The following is an 18,363-nucleotide window of genomic DNA, read 5'->3' on the forward strand; positions in this document are numbered from 1 at the left end:
GACTGCAGGAGTTCCTTCCAGGTAATGATGAAGTTTAAGTTTAAATACTCCATAGTATAATGAAACATACCATGGTTTTCATGGTATGACCATAACATTATATTAATAATAACGATTTTTAAAAAGGTATTGAGGTTTAATCTTTTTTTATTTTTGTTTGTTTTTTAGCCAAAACAGTTTGAAATTAGATAGTTTGATGAACAAAAGACTACGTCAAGACCTACAAAATCTATTTCCCCATGCAGTGTTGCAGAAGATAATATGTGTCTTCTGCCACTAGTATTTTACTCAGAAATAGTCGTTCCCAACCAAAGCTGCAGCTGAGCAGACGTCATTTCTTGAAATCCTTGTTGAGAATATTAACTGTTTTCAAGGATGACAGAACTGGGATCACGGAGACACTTGTGGTGACCAAGTGCATTTCACCTCGTTCAGACTTTGCAGACGTTGTTAACAATAGCATCCTAAAAGTCAGCCTGAGGACGTGCAGGCTAAGCTGCGCTGCGCAGTGCCCCGTGAAAGTACCACTAAATCTAAGAAGGAAGGACAAACTATTTGGCTCTATGTTATTTTCACCTAGAAAGAGAGGCTTGACACGTTAGAAAAATGGGAAGGGATCTGCTAGAACGACAGAAAACGCGCTCCACAGCACCTGACTTCACCGTTTCATCCCCTCAGCTCAATCAGCCACGTTCTCCAGATTAAAAAAAATAAAGAAACCGAAAAACCACCACAGTCATAGCACCGCCGGTACCACTCGGCAGCAGCACCGCGCCCGAGGCGGGAACAGGGCCGGGCCCAGCACTGCTAATTCACAGCACGAGCCGCCTTAAAAACCCACCGCCCGGGTCGCTCAGGAAGGAGGTGCCGCCGGATAGCGACAAAAGAGCCCCGTCCTACAGAGCCGGAAGCACGCGCAGCTCGCCGACTGCGGCGCGGACCCCCGTCCGCTTGGACGTACCTGCCCGCCGCCTCCCGGCACCGCCGCGGATTTGAGCTCCCTGCGGAGACAATGAGCCGCTTTCAGACGTGGCCGAGGTGCCGCGGCAGCGGGAGGAGCCCGGGAAGGGGCCGATCCACCCCGACTCCAGAGCATCCCCGGCAGAGGAGCAGCCCGGCGGGGGCAGGCCGGCAGCCCGCTCCGCCCCGCGCGGTACCGACTGGAGGGGCCGAGGCCTCCCCGCAGCCTGCGGCTCAGGCGCAATGGCGAGGAAGGCCCTTGCGATCCTCCTGCAGCTTTCTGCTGCGACGCCGCCAACCCGGGGCCTCTCTGCCTCGGGCGCCGTGCCCCTCGACAAGGCAGCCAGGAGAGAACCACAAGGTCGCTGCCACGAAAAGGCTGCTTGGCTGGTTAAACAGACCTAGAGGCATTTTGTTTGTTTGCTTTCACTCCCCCCAACATATCACCTCCTAAAAAAAAAAAAAAAAACACAAAAAAAAAAAAAAAAACCTCCTAATATATTCTCTTACATACTTGGGACCCCAAATGTCTACATTTCCACTTTTGTTCATGTGCAAAAATTTTAACCCACAACTTCACTTTTCTAATGACACTTCCTAAGACACTTCCAAACATCCAACTCATTTTTGCACGCCTCTGGGGCCTCATCACTGTGCAGGGCTTAGATTTCTCTCTGGCAACTGTATACACAGTTCTGCTACACAGAACTACTGGTGTTGATCTGCAGTGGTGTTTTTATTTACTGTTGTTCAGCAAGATAAAGGAAGAATCTTTAGAGGTAGCCTTCTACAAAACACTTTTTCTTAAAGCTCCCTTACAGCTAGGCCATCTGTTTCTTTTATTTACATGGTTCTCCTAAGTTCTGTTTTGCACTTTTTTTCCCCCCAGGTCTGTCCTGAAGAAAAACATGAAGAATGTTTTCTCTATTTCCTGAACCAACCTATTCATCATTTCTAATCTCATATACTGTTACTCTCATAAGTCTTACTTATCACAACTTAATAAGGAAGACTATAACAGGATAGAATAGTAAAGTATCTCCCATTAGCGCTGTTGTCCTGTCATCATCATACAATCCTCAGAGCTGGAAGGGACCTCTAATGGCATGCTAGTCTAACACCCCTGCAACAAACAGAAACACTACAGCAAGACCAGGTTGCCCAGACCTGATTCAGCCGCACCTTTGAAGTCTCCAGAGACAGGGCATCAACCACATTACAGGGCAGTCTGTTCCAGTGCCTCACCACCCTTTACTGTAGAAGGCTTATCTAACCTAAATCTACTCTCTGAGCCTAAAGCCACTTCCCCTTGGTCTGTCACCACAGATGCTGCTGGTCTGTCTCTTTCTTTCCTGTAGTTTCCCTTTAGATACTGGAAAGCCATTATCAGGTCACCTTGCAGCCGTCTCTTTTCCCCAGAAGAGCCCCAGCTCTCCCAGCCCCTGTCCTCTTTCATCTTCCAGATGCTAGCTTAAGCAAACTCCTGATCACCTTTTTTGAGTGTTAAGAATTCCATTGCTGCGAGAGAACCAAAACTCAACCCCTTAAAATGGGGTTCTAGGGTCCCTTCAGATACTTCTAGTCCTTGCTCACGTGCATCCTACATACCACACTCATTCAGTAACTGATCAGTCTTATAAAGTGAGTACGTTTGGTATAACCTTTGCCATAACAAGCTCCCAGAGCTAACTCCTGCAGCCACATAAGCAGTAGCAGTAGGAGAAGAGCAGGGACTATGGCAGACCAGCCATAAATATCAATTTCAGATACTGAGCAAATATGCTCCCAGGAATCAGCGTTTATCCTTTTCAGTGCCTGGAAAGGCTAAAAAGCAATTAACAGCTGCTTTGATACTGGGCACTCTGATACAAAGTCAATTTTCTGTATTCATAAGCTATCAAGTTATGAATATGATATAATCTATCAGAGCTCAGAGATTCAAAGAGCAAATGAGAGACTTCAAATGAAATATACTTACCTGCAAGTACAGATAGAACAATTTACAGTTCACAACTGTGTAAGTTTCAAGAACACAAAATGCGCTGGATAACCAAGACAGCCCTCCCTATGTTAGCATTAGCACTTGTGTTGAAGAAAAAGCTGGGATGGAGTCCATCTAGCACATAAAGACTGAGAGAAATGGAAGTAACCAGACTGCAAAGTTTCAAAGAAAGTTAAACAAAACCTCAAGGGAAGATGGCTATTCTGAGAAGGTGAAAAGGAATGGGCAGATTTTTTTTTAACTACCAAGATTCTGGAGGGCAACAGCCAAAAGACAAACTGTACAACTCTCTGCAAATTATTCTTTCACCTTTATTAGCTACACCATGGTTCAAGAGAATTTTATTAAATAATACCCAGAAATGTTTTAGAATCCCCCTGCCATAATACTGCTTTGCTAGAATTGAATAGTAACAAATTCAGAAACATAAGCCCCAAAGGAAAACAAACAAAAAAATTAATTTGCCTGTTTTCTCTTTCTGGGCTTAAGTCATCTTTCCCACCTGCCTCCAAGAATGAGGAACAGTCTTCCAGTTTTCAGCAGGAATTACTCTATTCTGAATTATCATATACATTCTGAAAATAATTATTCATTTGCTTTGGAACTCTGAAGTTTCTTTGGTAGACTGTTAACGTTTTCTTTGTGAGATGCTATGCTTCTGTGTCTTGATGTTCCCAATAGCTTACAGTAATATTGCCAATAGTAAATGACTGTACAAACTTTGCAGATACCATCACCTAGAACCCAGCTTCTCAAATCTACCTTAATTTTTCCATCAACAAATTTAATAACAAAGTCAGTGGACACTTATAACCACGGTTACAGAAACGTGGAGGGGAACAAAAAAAAAAAAAAAAAAAAAAAAAGAGTGACAGTCTCATCCCCTATATATGATATATGTATTTTTCCCTTTTATAGCACACAAGAGGATATATAAGTAGCCGTTAGCTGAATCCTAACGCAATAACAAATTGATTAAAAACACAGTATAAGTAGCTCATATTATGATGGTTGTCATATTATTTTCAGTCGTTGTGGTTTAACAAAATTTAGGTCATTCAAAAGCAGCTCACTGAATTCTGGTTTGGGTTTTTTTTGTTGTTGTTTGTTGGGTTGGTTTTTTTTTGTTTTGCTTTTTTTTTGTTTGTTTTTGTTTTTTTGTTTTTGTTTTGTTTTTGTTTTTTTTTTGAAGTGCGATCCTGTTGGAGAAAAAACAACAACCAAAACCCACAAACCAAGTTCTTCTTTAACTGTTCAAAATTAAACACTTCAGTCCCAAAGCAATGTTCCTACAGAAATAGAGACACGCACATCTTCAAAAAAAGAAAATGACATCCTTTCATGACAAGACGTAGCATTCACAAGATGTAGCAAGAACAGAACATACTTAGAACATACTTACAAGGTTTTGATCTTCTAAAGAAAAAGAAAAATGCACAGAGAAAAAAAGCAGGTACTTATTTTTAAACCACATTTCTTAAGTTTTCAGGCATTTCCTCAGGACTGATGCTGTTTGTAGGACAATACCGGAGACAATGGCAGAATTGGCGAAACTGGAGTCGTAGCAAACACCTGATTCTGGAACACAAACATTTTAATCCTACCAAACACCCAAAGAAAGATGAGGAGAATGCTGACATACTGGATCCAGGCAAATTTAATCATTTCCCAAAATCCTGGCTGATATTTACATGAAGTCAAGGAGCGTTAAAGAAGACACTTCTGATACACTCACTGCAATAACTAAACAAAAGATTTCAGAGGTGGAAAGGCACATCAATTTGGCAACAAGTACAAAGCCTTTAGTCACTGAAACCTCAAAAAGCCTCTGACCACGGAAAAGCTAGAATGCCTATCATAGAAGACATCCAGAACAACTCTGTGGAAAGTGCCTATGTTGCCTCTACTTCATCAGCAAGTAGGTATTGGTAATTTTTAATTCAGGTAAAGAAAAGTTGTGAGGGATGTGCTCTAAGTTTTTTTTCTAATTACAGGCCTATTATTGTCTGAGAAACTAAGCAAAGAACATAAGGATAATTAATTACTTTGGAGCAAAAAAGGCTTTTTTGTTTTGTTGGCACATGCAACAAATTTGCCTCATCCACTGCAGGGCTATCATTTGTTGAGCCTACACTACATACAGGTTTCTGATTTGCTTTAGGTCATAAAATGCAGTAGCACAATTTGCCTGTAGCAGTTACAACAATTACAGGATTGAAGAACCAGACCAAAACTTAGTAAGGACGTTCAGAGCGAACTGCTAAGAAACTGCCTTAAAATATCATTTTAGTAAGGCAGAACAGCAACAGACATTCCCTGTAGGAAAAGACAGAAAGGGTTTTGCAAGCAAAAACGGTAAGGGTATGCGCATGCAGAGACAGGCAAACAAGTATACAGCATACACTTCATTGAAAAAGGAAAAATTTAGGGACAAGTCTAAAAGAAAGTAGTGTTCATCTGGCCTGTATGTGAAGGCTCAAATAATACTATACAGTTATTTCACCACTAATGTAGTTTTCTAAGGATATAAGATAACTTCCACTGGGTAATGGATAGTGGCATTAACGATAAATGGCGTATTTGCTGCTCTTCCAGTCATCCAAATGGGGTTAGGATCTGAAAATACTGTCGTCACTAAAACAGGGAAGGAAAATATCCAAGTGAATGGTCTTTTCAGTTTTAATAGAGAACTCAAATCCTTAAATAACAGCTACTAATGTAGTGAACTCAAATCCTTAAATAACAGCTACTAATGTAGTAACTGCTGCTGTCCTGCGGTTAGCAGCTATACATTCAGGCTTACCATTTCTATCTCGATACGCTGCAATGATGTTTTTTAGATCATAGTCACTTGCAAAAGGGCTTGTGCCATTGACCACAGACACCTGTCACCACAAGGAGATATTTGCATTATTTGTCCACTCTTCAGGAAAGTAATTCTACTGAGTTTCTTAGCCAAAGTAACTGTGCCTTGTAAGGAAATCACAAACATTAGACTGAATATCTCAGCAGAAGAACATCTTCTACCCTCCAACGTAACAAATAAACAACAGCTCAAAAAAGTTGCAGGGTCCACTCTATGTATGTGTGCAAGTAATTAAGGGGTAACAGGAGAATAACAAGGGAGAAATTTACAGAGGAAAAAAAAAAAGTTCTCACATTGTATCTGGTATCTAGCCCACAATGGTTAAGTAATTGCCTCTGGTTCAGTTTCAGGTCTCCATTCGCATAGAGCTGAGATCCCGGTACAGGAGAAAAAAACTGAAGAAAAGCCATGCTCTGCATCACGAATGTCGACATCCTCTGAAACAGTGAACACACAAGCAGAAAATTTAGGAAAAATGAAATCACCCAAGTTTTCTACCAATTTGTATCTATAGAATTTCTTCATAGATAGGATTTCACTGACATGAATGTTTCAAATTATCACATTATTCTAAAGAAGGGAGTGTCAAACAATAAACATGCATAATCTTTTATAAATGAACTAGCTTTGCTGCTAATTAATTAACTAATCTTGTTAACTGAAGTTCCACAGATGATTCAGTGAAGTCCAACAGTTTGACACTAATGACAGAAAAAAAAACAGTGGCTTGCCATAACATGCTTAAGGTAGCAAGATTATTAAACACTTTTACTGTAGAAAAGCTTTGAAATACTCAGTTACCAAGGCAAGATAAGGACTCCCAGACTTTGTTACATGCCAAACAAAGTTGTTTCTCTGCACTGGTCAACCACTCAATCTGAAGGAAAACTTGCACATTTACCGTAAAATGAAGCACTGTTAGTATTGGAGCTTTTCACATGCTATTGATTGCTGGCTTAATACTTCAGCACATAAACTCAGAACTGCAAGGCTTCTACTCTGTGATTCAGAGTAAACACAGCACAGCAGCGCTTCCTAAGTTTTTCCATCTGTATTCAGCAAGTTTGTTCGATAAACTAAACCTAATCTTACTAGTAAAATGTCCTTGCCTATCTCTTCATTGAACTCTATAATACATTTTACTGCTTTGTACTATTGCTACTTCCACATACTTCCCAAGAATTCTCTCTGCACTAGTGTCTCATCCATTCCCTTTATGTATTAAACTGCCACCTGACCCTCCACTTCAGAAAACTGCTTGTCAAGACACAGCAGTATTTAAGAGCACACAAACTTCTGCGTACTGCAAGACTCTCAAATATTTTCTGATGCCATCAACTCCAACGTCTATTGTTGTACATCTTTGTTCTATATGCTACACTAGAGATCAAGAGAATACACAGAAGCAAATCAGCCCTACTCCCTGGAAAAAAAAAAAAAAAAAAAAAAAAAGCCAACCAATCCCCATGCAGAGAAACCAGGAATGACCTGATAGCGGGAGAAAAAAAAAATAAAAAATCAGATATGTTACTAAAATCTCTCAGAAATTTCAAATGTGCAAAGATTCTTTGCATAACTAGTACTGAAATACTACATTGGGTTTATGTGTCACAACAAATAAAAAAAATGCTCACATAAAGGTGGTAGGAAAAGATCAAAATCAGCTGAACACCAACTACATGCTCTGTAGGTCGTAGCGGAAGCTCCAATTTAAAATGCAACTGATCCATTTTGCCATCTTGATTTTTGTCTTCTTCTCTAGTCTAAAAGGAGCAACCAGACTTTTATTTATTTTAATAGAGGAGTTTTCCTGTTAAGAAATACAAAGAAAAGTTAAACTACAGATTTCCATAACTGCAACATGTACATACAAAGAAAGCAAATAAACAGCATAGTTAGAAATATAATAAAAAGCTGCTTGATTTTAAAGACATGAGATTAGAGAGAAGCAGCCTTAATTCTGTTACACAATGCTCCATGCACTCCACAGGAAGAGAAATGACTCTCCAAGAGCTCTTCTGTCCTATGCCATTCCAAACATCTTCCCTGTATGCTACAATCCATATCTTAACGTTGGATCTTCTGCTACATCCATGTGAATGCTTAATGGCCTCCAGCCATGGCAGCTCACTCTTAGTAGCTTCTTTACACCACGTATAGTTCCTGGTAGTAAGCCAAGGCTCGCGGTGCTTCTGTGCCACTCTTGCCCAGTACCTCAGCAATTCACAACCATGAGGAAACATAACAGAGCTTTCACAGATAAATAGCTACCACTCCTGAATCCCAGAAGGAACAATGGCTGCAGGGGAGAGACTATATGCTTTAAAAGCATGTTTCTGCACTCAAAAGCAGAGGGCTACCTGCAAACCCCCACAAGCCTCAGAGTATAATCCTTACAGAAGGGGGGGTGGGAGGGGGAAGGAAGAAAAATTAAGAAAAACAGGAAAGAAAAGCCAGCAACTAGCTTTGGGAAAATATGCAATGTCCGTCTGCAAGCCAAACATGAAAGCTGCCTGTCCGAGGCCAAAGAAGCCGCATAGCGCGAGACTGAGGACGGAGCTCCCCGACTCCCTGCCCATCACCGGGCCGCCTACCGACAGGAGCGGGACGCGCAGTCGGTCCTCCTGGAGCCGGTTGAAAGCTGGGAACGTGCTCCACGCCAGGAAGCTACCCGGGCCAGGCCCGGTAGTGGCCACAAAAAGCACCTCGTACCGGAACCGAACCGTCGGCTGCTCTCGGTACGCGTTCTGCTTCAGCCAGAAACCTGCGGGCAGAAACGGCGCGAAGTCTCAGCGTGGCCCCGGGCAGGGCTCCGCGGGGCTGGGAGTTGCTCACCGTGGCTCCTGTAGGCCACCAGCAACGGCGGCACGTAGGTGAGCACGGCGATGAGCAGCAGCGCCAGCACGGCGGTGGAGCAGAGCCCAGCTCGGTAGCGCGTGTGAAGCGCGGGGTGCGAGAACAGCTCCACGCCTGCCATCCCGCGCCCACGGCAGCAGCAAGTACTGAGTGGCCGAAGCCAGGCTTCCCCACGCGCCGGAACGGGCGCGTCAGCCGGTGAACATTGGTTCGCACGTTCCGGGAAGGACGGTTGAGGCGAAGCGGGGAGCGCCCAGAGACGGCAGCAGGAAGGTAGTGAGGGCAGTTGCTACGGCGTCGGGACCCGCAGCGTGACCGCCAGCATCGCAGCGGCACCGCCGAACAGACCGCTGCGCAGCCTCGTTTCCTCCGCGTGATTCCCTGCCGTTCGCCGCAGCCCCGCCCCTCCGCCCGCCAGCCGGAAGCGCCGCGTTCCAGTGGTTGCTATGGAACCGCCGAGCCGGAAGTCCCGCCTGCCGAGCCGGGGCTGATTTTGTTGTGACAGGGTCCGTGACAGCCGCAGGCCCCGCCGCCTGGCTCGGCTCCCTTCTTGCCCGCACCAGGGCCTCGCCGCTGGCTCCGCTTCCCGCCCAGCTCGCGCCATGAAGTGGATGTTCAAAGAGGACCATGCGCTGGGTAAGGGCGGGCCTGGCGCTCCCCGGCGGCGGCCTCCTGTCTTCTGCGTCGCCGTCCGCACCGGGCCTCGCAGTCGTGCGTGCCGCGGCGGGCTCCCCGCGGCGGGCTCCCCGCGCCGGCGCGGTGGTGCTGGGCGGACGGTCCCGCGGTTCTCGACGAAGGGCGGCGCGGCGGTGGAGAACGAGCTCGGTGGCCGGGGCCGCGTCACGGAAGGCACGACGGTGCCCGCTGGCTGCTGTGCCTGCGGTGCTGCTCGCTCTGTGTAGGACTCTGACTGCCCTGTTACTGTGCAGTGACTAACTGCGAGTTTTGTTCACAGAGCACAGATGCGTGGAGTCGGCAAAGATCCGCGCCAAATACCCTGACCGTGTCCCGGTGAGTAACCAGGCTAGCTTTGATCCAGAACTTAGAGGCAGAGGTGGATAAACTGCCTGCATCCTGCCCTCTATTCTTTGACTGGATCCCACCAAGTAAATTCATTTTCCTTTTTGCCACCTTCGATGTTTTAAAGAAGGCCCAAAGATGTGCAACTACCCAGCATTCCTTCCTCTGCCCTAATGTGCATTGTCAAATAAGCAAGAGGGCCTGACTTTCTGAACACTTACCACGCATGTCTATGCTTTATCAGTGTCCTGCTGATTGCTAAGAGCTATTATATCCCCAGCAAAGACCTTGTAGAAACATAGAATGAGCTGGGTTGAAAAGGACCACAATGCTCATCGAGCTCCAACCCCCTGCTGTGTGCAGGGTCGCCAACCAGCAGACCAGGCTGCCCAGAGCCACACCCAGCCTGGCCTCGAATGCCTGCAGGGATGGGGCATCCACAGCCTCCTTGGGCAACCTGTTCCAGTGCCTCACCACCCTCTGGGGGAAAGACTTTCTCCTAATAGCTAACCTAAACCTTCCTGTCTCAATTTAAAACCGTTCCCCCTTGTCTTATCACTATCCACCTTCGTAAGCAGCCGTTCCCCCTCTTATTTATGCACTTCCTTCAAGTACTGGAAGGTCACAATGAGGTCTCCCTGGAGCCTTCTCTTCTCTAAACAAGCCCAGTTCTCTCAACCTTTCTTCATAGGAGAGGTGCTCCAGCCCTCTCATCATCTTAGTGGCCCTGCTACAGACCCACTCTGAGAGCTCCACATCCTTCCTGTACTGGGAGCCCCAGTACAGTACTTTCAGTGTCTTGAAGATAATTCTGTGCATGATTTCAAGAAAGGGAATAAGTTCTTTACACCTTGACAGTCCTCCTTCCTGGCTGGATGAGGGAGGTGATTTTCCCATATGTATTCTATGCCTGTAACCAGCCTTACCTTGGTGAATCCATGTCATGCAGACCTAGTTGTTTGAAGAACCATTGCAAATGGTGACTCCTTTCTGCAATAATACCTACCTGCCTGCTAAATAATGGATGGCTTCTTCACTCTGTAATAATCCCTTTTACCATGTTTCAGTCATGGAGGTGACCATACTTACCCTACTAACACTCTTAGTAACAGTTAGCAACATGTCCACACTTTCAGCCTGCCTACTTATGAGTAAGATTTTCCATATCTCATCTGATGACATTAGTTTCTACTAGTACCATTCCTATCTGACCTCTTGGTAACTTGGTACAGCACAACCCAGAGGAAAGCCTCTAAATGCATTACCTTTCTCTGCTACTGAATCAAACCTAGTTACAACATCTCCAAATGTGGCGTGGCAAGCTGATCCAGTCCTTACCATTCTCCACTTTGCTAACTATAAAACATAGTCTGCAGCATACTAATAACCATATACCTTCACAAGCATACATTTGTCCATTTCCAAGATGTCTTTCAAGATGAAAAAGAGAGACGTTGCAACTCATGGTGCATGTTAGAATTACAATGAACAGCAACAGAGAACAAGGTAACAGGAATTAAATCTCCAAGTGCATTGTGACGCTTTGTTTGAGCAGATAAGTATTTTTCTGCTTGATGTTTCATACTGAGCCACCTAACTTTTACAAAGTAGTTGGTGCCTGTAACAATCAGAAAGATCAGTAGGATGGAATGGTGATACAGGAGGTGTAACAACAAAGGCACTAGTGTAATAGATGTTATAAGGGAAGGAAGAAAGGACCGCTCACCTGTCTCTGAAGATCTAAGCTCACAGAGAAAAACTTCACAAAGAAGGGACCTCCAACCGAAGATACTTCCGCAGTACTAGTCAGCCTTCAATGAGGTCTAAGAGCTGCAGCCAGGCTCCATCCCTTCTGGTCCCACAGCTGAGCTGCCTTCACCTGTGCTCCCAGGGCTGATCAGGTCCTTTCCCCAGCTGCTCAGTCAGTGCTTCAGGCCATGACTCAACAGTTACCATACAATATCAAATACGTTTTTTTCATTTACCAGTCAAAGATTTTTTTTCAGACTTAATGCATGTTTCCTTCTTTTCAGGTTATAGTCTACATCCAGAGTGATGTAGGTCAAAGGGAATTCAGTTCTCAGCTGCTGTATACACATATTTTAGGGGCTCAAGCATTATAAAATGTATTAAGATAACATACAACTACCTGCCCTTGTCCCTTTAGGAACGAAATGGGAGTAGAAAGACATTCATGCTTCCTAAGCACTGCTATTTTAAATTTGCTGAGAGATCAAGTGCTTGAAGGGTAAAAAGTGTCTGTAAGTTTTACTAAAGCAGTTCACCAGTAGCCTTGACTTCCAGTTGTGAAGGTTACTTCATGGTGAAGCTACAATGTGTGGTGGATTATTGCAGTGTGGTTTTTTAAGTTTCAGTTGTTAAGGCTTGAACATTTTGTTCAGGCTGTTCTTTGTGTTCTTTACGGTTCCCATATATTGTAAGGGCCAGCTAGTTTACCCTCCTGTTTCAGTTGACTCAGTTGTAGAAAATAAGAAGATTCTCCAGACCATACTATATTTTGTACTTTTATCTGAGCATTACCTATATGCTGTAGCAATGGCGAACGCAGATAAGCAGTGGAGATGTGGCAATTTCTTGTCAGCTCTATTTCCCCTCATGCTGTGTTTGTCCTTGAAGGACTACTTTATGTGGAGCAATGACCATCAGGTCCTTTCTAGACATTATACTCAATTCTCGTTCTGATACCTGTTGCTTTTTGTGTACACCTTGCAATCTGTCCTTCCCGTGGTCGGTTTCTCAATTTCCCTACGTATGAGTAAAATACTCTGATGCACAAAGAAGAGACTAGTATCTGGTAAGACAGTAAGAACAAGAACAAACCATATGCTTTAGAATGTAGTTATGCATACTCAGAATAGCATGTTGAATTTTTTTTTGCTGTCTTGTGAAAAAATAAGGAAATTATTGCAAACCTGAGTCAGTAGGCATTCTGAAGTGGTCATTAGCGTGGGTAGTTGCTTTTCAGAGTAGCAAAAAAAAGCCTGTTGATGGTGTAAACACCATCCTATTTGGGCATCTTTGTTTGGGTCCGGTGTGCCGCCTTTTACCAAACTCTCCCGGTATAAGCAAGAAAGTGCCAAGTTCTTATGGCCAGGCAGTATAAGAATATGTGATTTTTATTAGACTCTTACAGTCTACGTATCCCACCTGGCTCTTATTCATATGTAGCTAAAACCTACATTTTTTTAGCATGCTTTCCCTGTCCTCCTGTTTCTTCATCTGACCAACTGACGCAGTGATCATATCATCTGTACATGTATCTATGTATCAGATACATACATAGCTGGATTCTCTATCAGTGTAATTTGGTATGGCACAGGCACACAGATGATATCGCATCATGGCACGTTTCGGGTACTTCGGTAGAGTGCTCAGCTGACACCATTGGCAGACCAGCTGGTACTCCAGGGCACACTGAAGGCATGCTTCATTTTGATGCCTTGGTTTGGAGCTTGGCAGAAACACCGACTGCCTAATTGGGAAGTCAGTAATCGTTGCCAGATTGATTATACAAACCCAGACAGAAGGAATGTCAATTCAAAAGCAATGCTGCAATGGTAGAAATATGAGCGTGTGTCTGTGGCAAGCTAGAGCATTGGGTTATGCAATTTACACTGCAATTCTAAGAATTTTGACTGTACTCAGATAGAGCATGGCTTCTCCAGCTCTTCACTGCTCCCTGCAGTATACCTCTGCTTCTGCTGAACTTGACAGTTTCTGTCACAGCGGTACACATGTGATGTACATACGTACATACCAGTACATGTTGTGTTATGATACAGTACATTGCACAGATTAATACAAAGAGCTTTAAAAAGAACTTAGACAATTCTGGATTTTTTTACATGGAAGCCCAAGAGATATTTTGGCATTTAGGACTTGCACACAGCAGGTGAAATGGCCTCTCATTCACATTGATTTTTATTTTGTTCTAAATTTTTTGTTGTACTCCACATGAGGGCAGTTGGCTCTGTCATGTATTAGGAATGATTTGAGACATTATTCAAAGACCACAGTTGTTTGAAGAGTGGAGGTGGTGTACATATCACGCTTCTATTTCTTGGTATTGCCCGTTGCAGACTAGAATTCTGTGCAACAGAAGATTTCCATCAACGAGGTTGCTGAGGCAATGGAATAGGCAGCCCAGAGAAGCCATGGATGCCCCACCTCGAGGTCAGGCTGGATAGGGCTTTGGCTAACCTGGTCTGGTGGGAGGTACCCCTGCCCATAGCAGGGGTATGGAACTGAATGGTCTTTAAGGTCCTTTCAACTCTTACTCAGGATCTCAGTGATTCTGTCATTAAATTGACCCCTACCAGGGCTGTATTTTATTTTTTTTTTTCTCCAAAGCTTCATATCATCCTGCACGTGGGGAACTTATTTTGAAAATTAGCAGGCCATGTTTAAACACAATAGGATGTTACTCTCCCAACTTGAATAAAAGTAATTTTAGATCTCCAGGATATGAGAAATAATTTTCTTTAAAAAGTAGATGTTTTCCAGGATTCTTTTGGGCACCTTGCATCTTTTTCCCCCTGCTCAGGCACAGGAAATTTTGAGCCATTGTATAAATGAATGTAGGTTTCAGCACAGCTGTAAAATCAGGTTGTACAGTAGTGAGTGAGTCCCGTCTCTCACTATCAAAGCTGCCTGTTCGTACCAGTCCTGAAAAACCTCACTTTCATGCATGTTTTACAGGTCATAGTGGAGAAGGTATCAGGATCTCAGATTGTTGATATTGACAAGAGGAAATACTTAGTTCCGTCTGACATCACTGTGGCCCAGTTTATGTGGATCATCAGGAAGAGGATTCAGCTGCCCTCTGAGAAAGCAATATTCCTCTTTGTAGACAAGACTGTCCCACAGTCCAGGTAAGTAGCTGTTCACTTGCTATTCAGAACCATTTTCGCATGGCTGTACATATCAGAGGAACAAAAAAAAACCCTCCTGAGGATTAGTCAGCAATTTTTGAAGGCATTTGGTCACATTTTCATCTTCTTGTGGCTATGACTTTTTTTGGTCACACATATTGATAAATATCTAGTTCCTCAAGCTCAGCTGAAAGGTGAATGTAAAAGACATTCTGATTGCAGTACATTGCAAGAAGGTAGACTGGGGTTATGACATCGTAAATATCAGATAACTTCTCCGTGTGGCAAAAGAAGTTGTATGTTAAATGTTCAAAAGCCAACACTGTAAACTATTTTAAAAAATCATTAACCTATTTCTGTCAGCTCACACAGAAACTTTTTTTTTTTAAATAATTTTTTCCTGTAAATACTAAATGCAAAATGACTAAAAGTAATGTGAAAAACACTGCTCTGTAGAGCGAAGTAAGCATCAACGGTTGTCTGCTACATACAGAACAAAACATGATGTTAGCAGCTACTACAGCAGCTTGCTGTACAAGCTATTTTAATATTTGAGGAAACAGAATGTGGTGTTAGTTTGGAGGCAGTGTTATTCTTGTTAACACTTACCTGTGTAACAGCACCTCCAGATCACCTGACCAGACTCAGCGAGAAATATTTTTACTTAATTCATGACACCTATGAGAATCACAGGACCTGTGAGGACCTCTTCTTTCCTTCTTCTAGGAGTATTAGGAATGCCTTAGTCCCATCTTCTCAGTACTATAGAACTGATAGGAACAAACAGGAAAGGAAAAGAAAAAAGGGCACGTCGTATCATCTCATGCAATGATGATATCACAGCCCTGCTGAAAATACAAGGCGTTGAACCTTCGAGCTGATGTAAAAATAGGAACTTTTGTTAATAGGTAAAAACGTAACCGGTCCACAGTTCTGCCTGTTTTCTAGGCTAATGGTGCTGCATAAACCACTAACTCTTAACATCCTTTTCATCCAGGTGGTTATCTACTATTTATCAATTTCCATCAATTTCAAGTACTGTCTGCAACTCTCCCCAGCTCCTCTCCTTGTGCACTACCCCTTTCTCACAGGGAAAAAGCCGTGATTGTTTCCCCATCACCCACATTCAGTCTGTATCTTTCAGTTCACTGTCCTTTTCTCAGACACTCTTGGGAAGTTAGAAAAGATGATCTGAAGGAGCATCTTTATGCAGCTGACTCACATCAGTCACTGTTTCATCTGTCATTCACAGACAGCTGTGTTATTGTGCTGGCCAAGTCATCGCTTGGGTTTGATTCTGTTTTCATAATACAGTCATCCCACAAAAGGCTACTTAGATTGTGAAGGGCCACAAGCCTATCCTAATAAAATAAATGAGTAATTAAGTTGCCCAAATGTTCAAGAAGTACTAGTTTCTAACTGGTTTGGAATTTTGGTAGCAGCACTATTTTATAGTCATCACTTCTTACAATATAGACAAAAGAGCTTTTTACTTCCCCAAACAACCTGGATCTGAAAGAAACTGTCCAGAAAATACTTGTGATGAATTTGAGATCGTCAGAACAGTAAAGACTAGCACATGGAGGAAGAAATCAGGTTGTTTACTCAAGAAGCAAGGTTTCAATGTGGCTGCAAAGAAGGTGCTGTCAGGCTCTTAATCTTGCTGTTAAGTGACGGCCACAATAATGTATGATTCAGAAACAGAAATACATCAAGTGACTAATTTTCAATGTAAGGAAGCACTGTGATAAACAGATTTGTGATGTACAGAAGTAACAGAAATCTAACAGAAATGTTCCAGAGAGAGCACTGGACACTTTGTGAGCACAGATGTCGAATGCTTTTGATATGTTCTTATTTTTGTATTCTATTTTACATACAAACTTAACATTAGCTTTTATGAAGCCTTGTTTATGTGAGGTTGAATTACCATTTGCAATGGTCATCTTGTAAGAAAGCTGTTTCTCTTTTCCTTCAAGCTTAACTATGGGACAACTTTATGAGAAGGAGAAAGACGAAGACGGATTCTTATATGTTGCCTACAGTGGAGAGAACACCTTTGGTTTCTGAATGGTGGATCTTGGCTACTATATCATCCTGCTGTGCACCTTGTAAATAGCTGATCATTTTCTGTTCTGACATCCACAGAAGTTCCTTCTCTATACATGCATTTGTAACTGGATTTATTTCCTAACAATAGATAGGTCTTTTATTAGACTGTTAAATTATGAAAAAAAAGGTTTTTTTGTGTTTTTTTCTCATGGCTATGAATTCTTAGAGCCTCATTCCTTTGGAAGTTACATCTACACATTGATTAAATAATAAAGCTAAGTAGTTGGGCTTCTAAAATATGGAAAGAAGAATGCACATTTATTCTGTTTTCAGATGTTAAGTTTATGAAAAATAAAAGCGTTGCATTAGTATTGAGAACACTGGAGTTGCTAGATTATCCTAAGCAGTAGCAAGATGTTGATCATGTTAAAACTGCAATAGTATGTACCTTTTTCTCACTTAACAAACAATAAAAATTCCTACCACGGAGAGTTTTGTCGTTTCTTTACCTTGGTCAGGAAATTGGATATCTTATTTACTAGACAGTATACAACTGCTTACATTATTTACTATACTCTGTGCCGTTTCTCAGCATTTAGGATGCGGATAGTGATAGAAGGAGGGAAGAGGATCTATCTGTAGGATTTTAAATCTAATAGATTCAGAGCTATTAGATCTAATCAGAAGAAAAGCCAGACCTTTACACAAGCTATCAAGAGAGAAGTAAATATTGTGGGCTTTGAGAAGCTGGACCTATGTGACAAAGTCATAGCATATAAAGAAAGGGCACCTTGAAGAAGGAATTATACTAATAGGGAACCAGAGAGTAGAGAACTGGAAGGAACACTTTGTTAGAGAGAGAGAGAGACAGACAGACAGACAGACAGACAGAAATAATTGGTAAGGCGTACATATTAAAACAGTTGCATTAGCAGCTCTTAAAAAAGAAACAAACAAAAAAAACCCCACAACACACAGCAGTAGTCATGCTAGGGGCATGAACATGTAACATACATCTTTTCCAAGCAAAAAAATTAAGTAGGTATTTTAAGGATATTACAGAAACAAGTATGTGAAAAAAGCAGCTTTGCTCTTTTGAAATAGAGAACTAGAATTAGAGATGCTGCATGCAAGATAAAGACTTAAAATATCACTTGCTGTAGTCTATGAGCACTGCTGCTAAAGCATAGCACAGCAAAAATAGAGGTTTTGCCATCAAACCATAACTATGTCTACTTAAGAGGCAGTTCAGTCACAGGTTTGGTTCTATGAAACTGCAAAATCAAAAACAACAAAATCAAAAATTTGCCAGCACAGTACTGGAGTTCATGCTCTGATAAGAAAGGACAGAATTACCTTGGAAAAGCAGCATTGCTTTTAACTTCACGAGTCAAAAAGGAGTCACTAACTCCAGTTTAGGTTCTTCATAAAATGTTTAAATTTTTATGCTAAATGGTGTAGAACTATACTTTATGAAATGTTTCTGGACAGGAAATGCATTGCTTTCCAAGTGTAAATCACACTCATGCTGGACTCAAGTTCCCATAAAGCCATGTTATGCCTAGAATTATGTTTGGCTCTGCAGGTCCAAGAGGTACTGCATAAAGACTCCTCCATGAAGAGACTGGAGCTTGTGAAATATTGAAACCACACTTTCTGGTGCTTGTTAGAATAACAGTGCTGCATGCGCTTACTGCGCCTAAGAGCACAGTTGA

At 42.6% G+C, this 18,363-nt stretch overlaps 2 protein-coding genes across 2 annotated transcripts; one reads left to right on the forward strand and one right to left on the reverse strand.

Moving 5' to 3' along the window:
* Positions 1–4,459: 4,459 nt before the first annotated feature.
* On the reverse strand, positions 4,460–8,805 carry TMEM231 (transmembrane protein 231; the record flags this gene model as incomplete). Its single annotated transcript, XM_079541218.1, has 7 exons — positions 4,460–4,642; positions 5,484–5,596; positions 5,766–5,847; positions 6,122–6,265; positions 7,463–7,591; positions 8,423–8,592; positions 8,664–8,805. The coding sequence occupies 7 exons, from the start codon at positions 8,803–8,805 to the stop codon at positions 4,460–4,462; spliced, it is 963 nt and encodes a 320-aa protein (XP_079397344.1).
* Positions 8,806–9,286: 481 nt separating this feature from the next.
* GABARAPL2 (GABA type A receptor associated protein like 2) lies at positions 9,287–16,666 on the forward strand (the record flags this gene model as incomplete). Its single annotated transcript, XM_079541623.1, has 4 exons — positions 9,287–9,320; positions 9,640–9,695; positions 14,424–14,596; positions 16,576–16,666. 4 exons carry the CDS (start codon positions 9,287–9,289, stop codon positions 16,664–16,666), a joined length of 354 nt encoding a protein of 117 aa, XP_079397749.1.
* Between the last annotated feature and the right edge of the window lie 1,697 nt (positions 16,667–18,363).

The sequence above is a fragment of the Tetrao urogallus genome (genome assembly GCF_951394365.1).
Source record: "Tetrao urogallus genome assembly, chromosome: 12".
NCBI lineage: Eukaryota > Metazoa > Chordata > Aves > Galliformes > Phasianidae > Tetrao > Tetrao urogallus.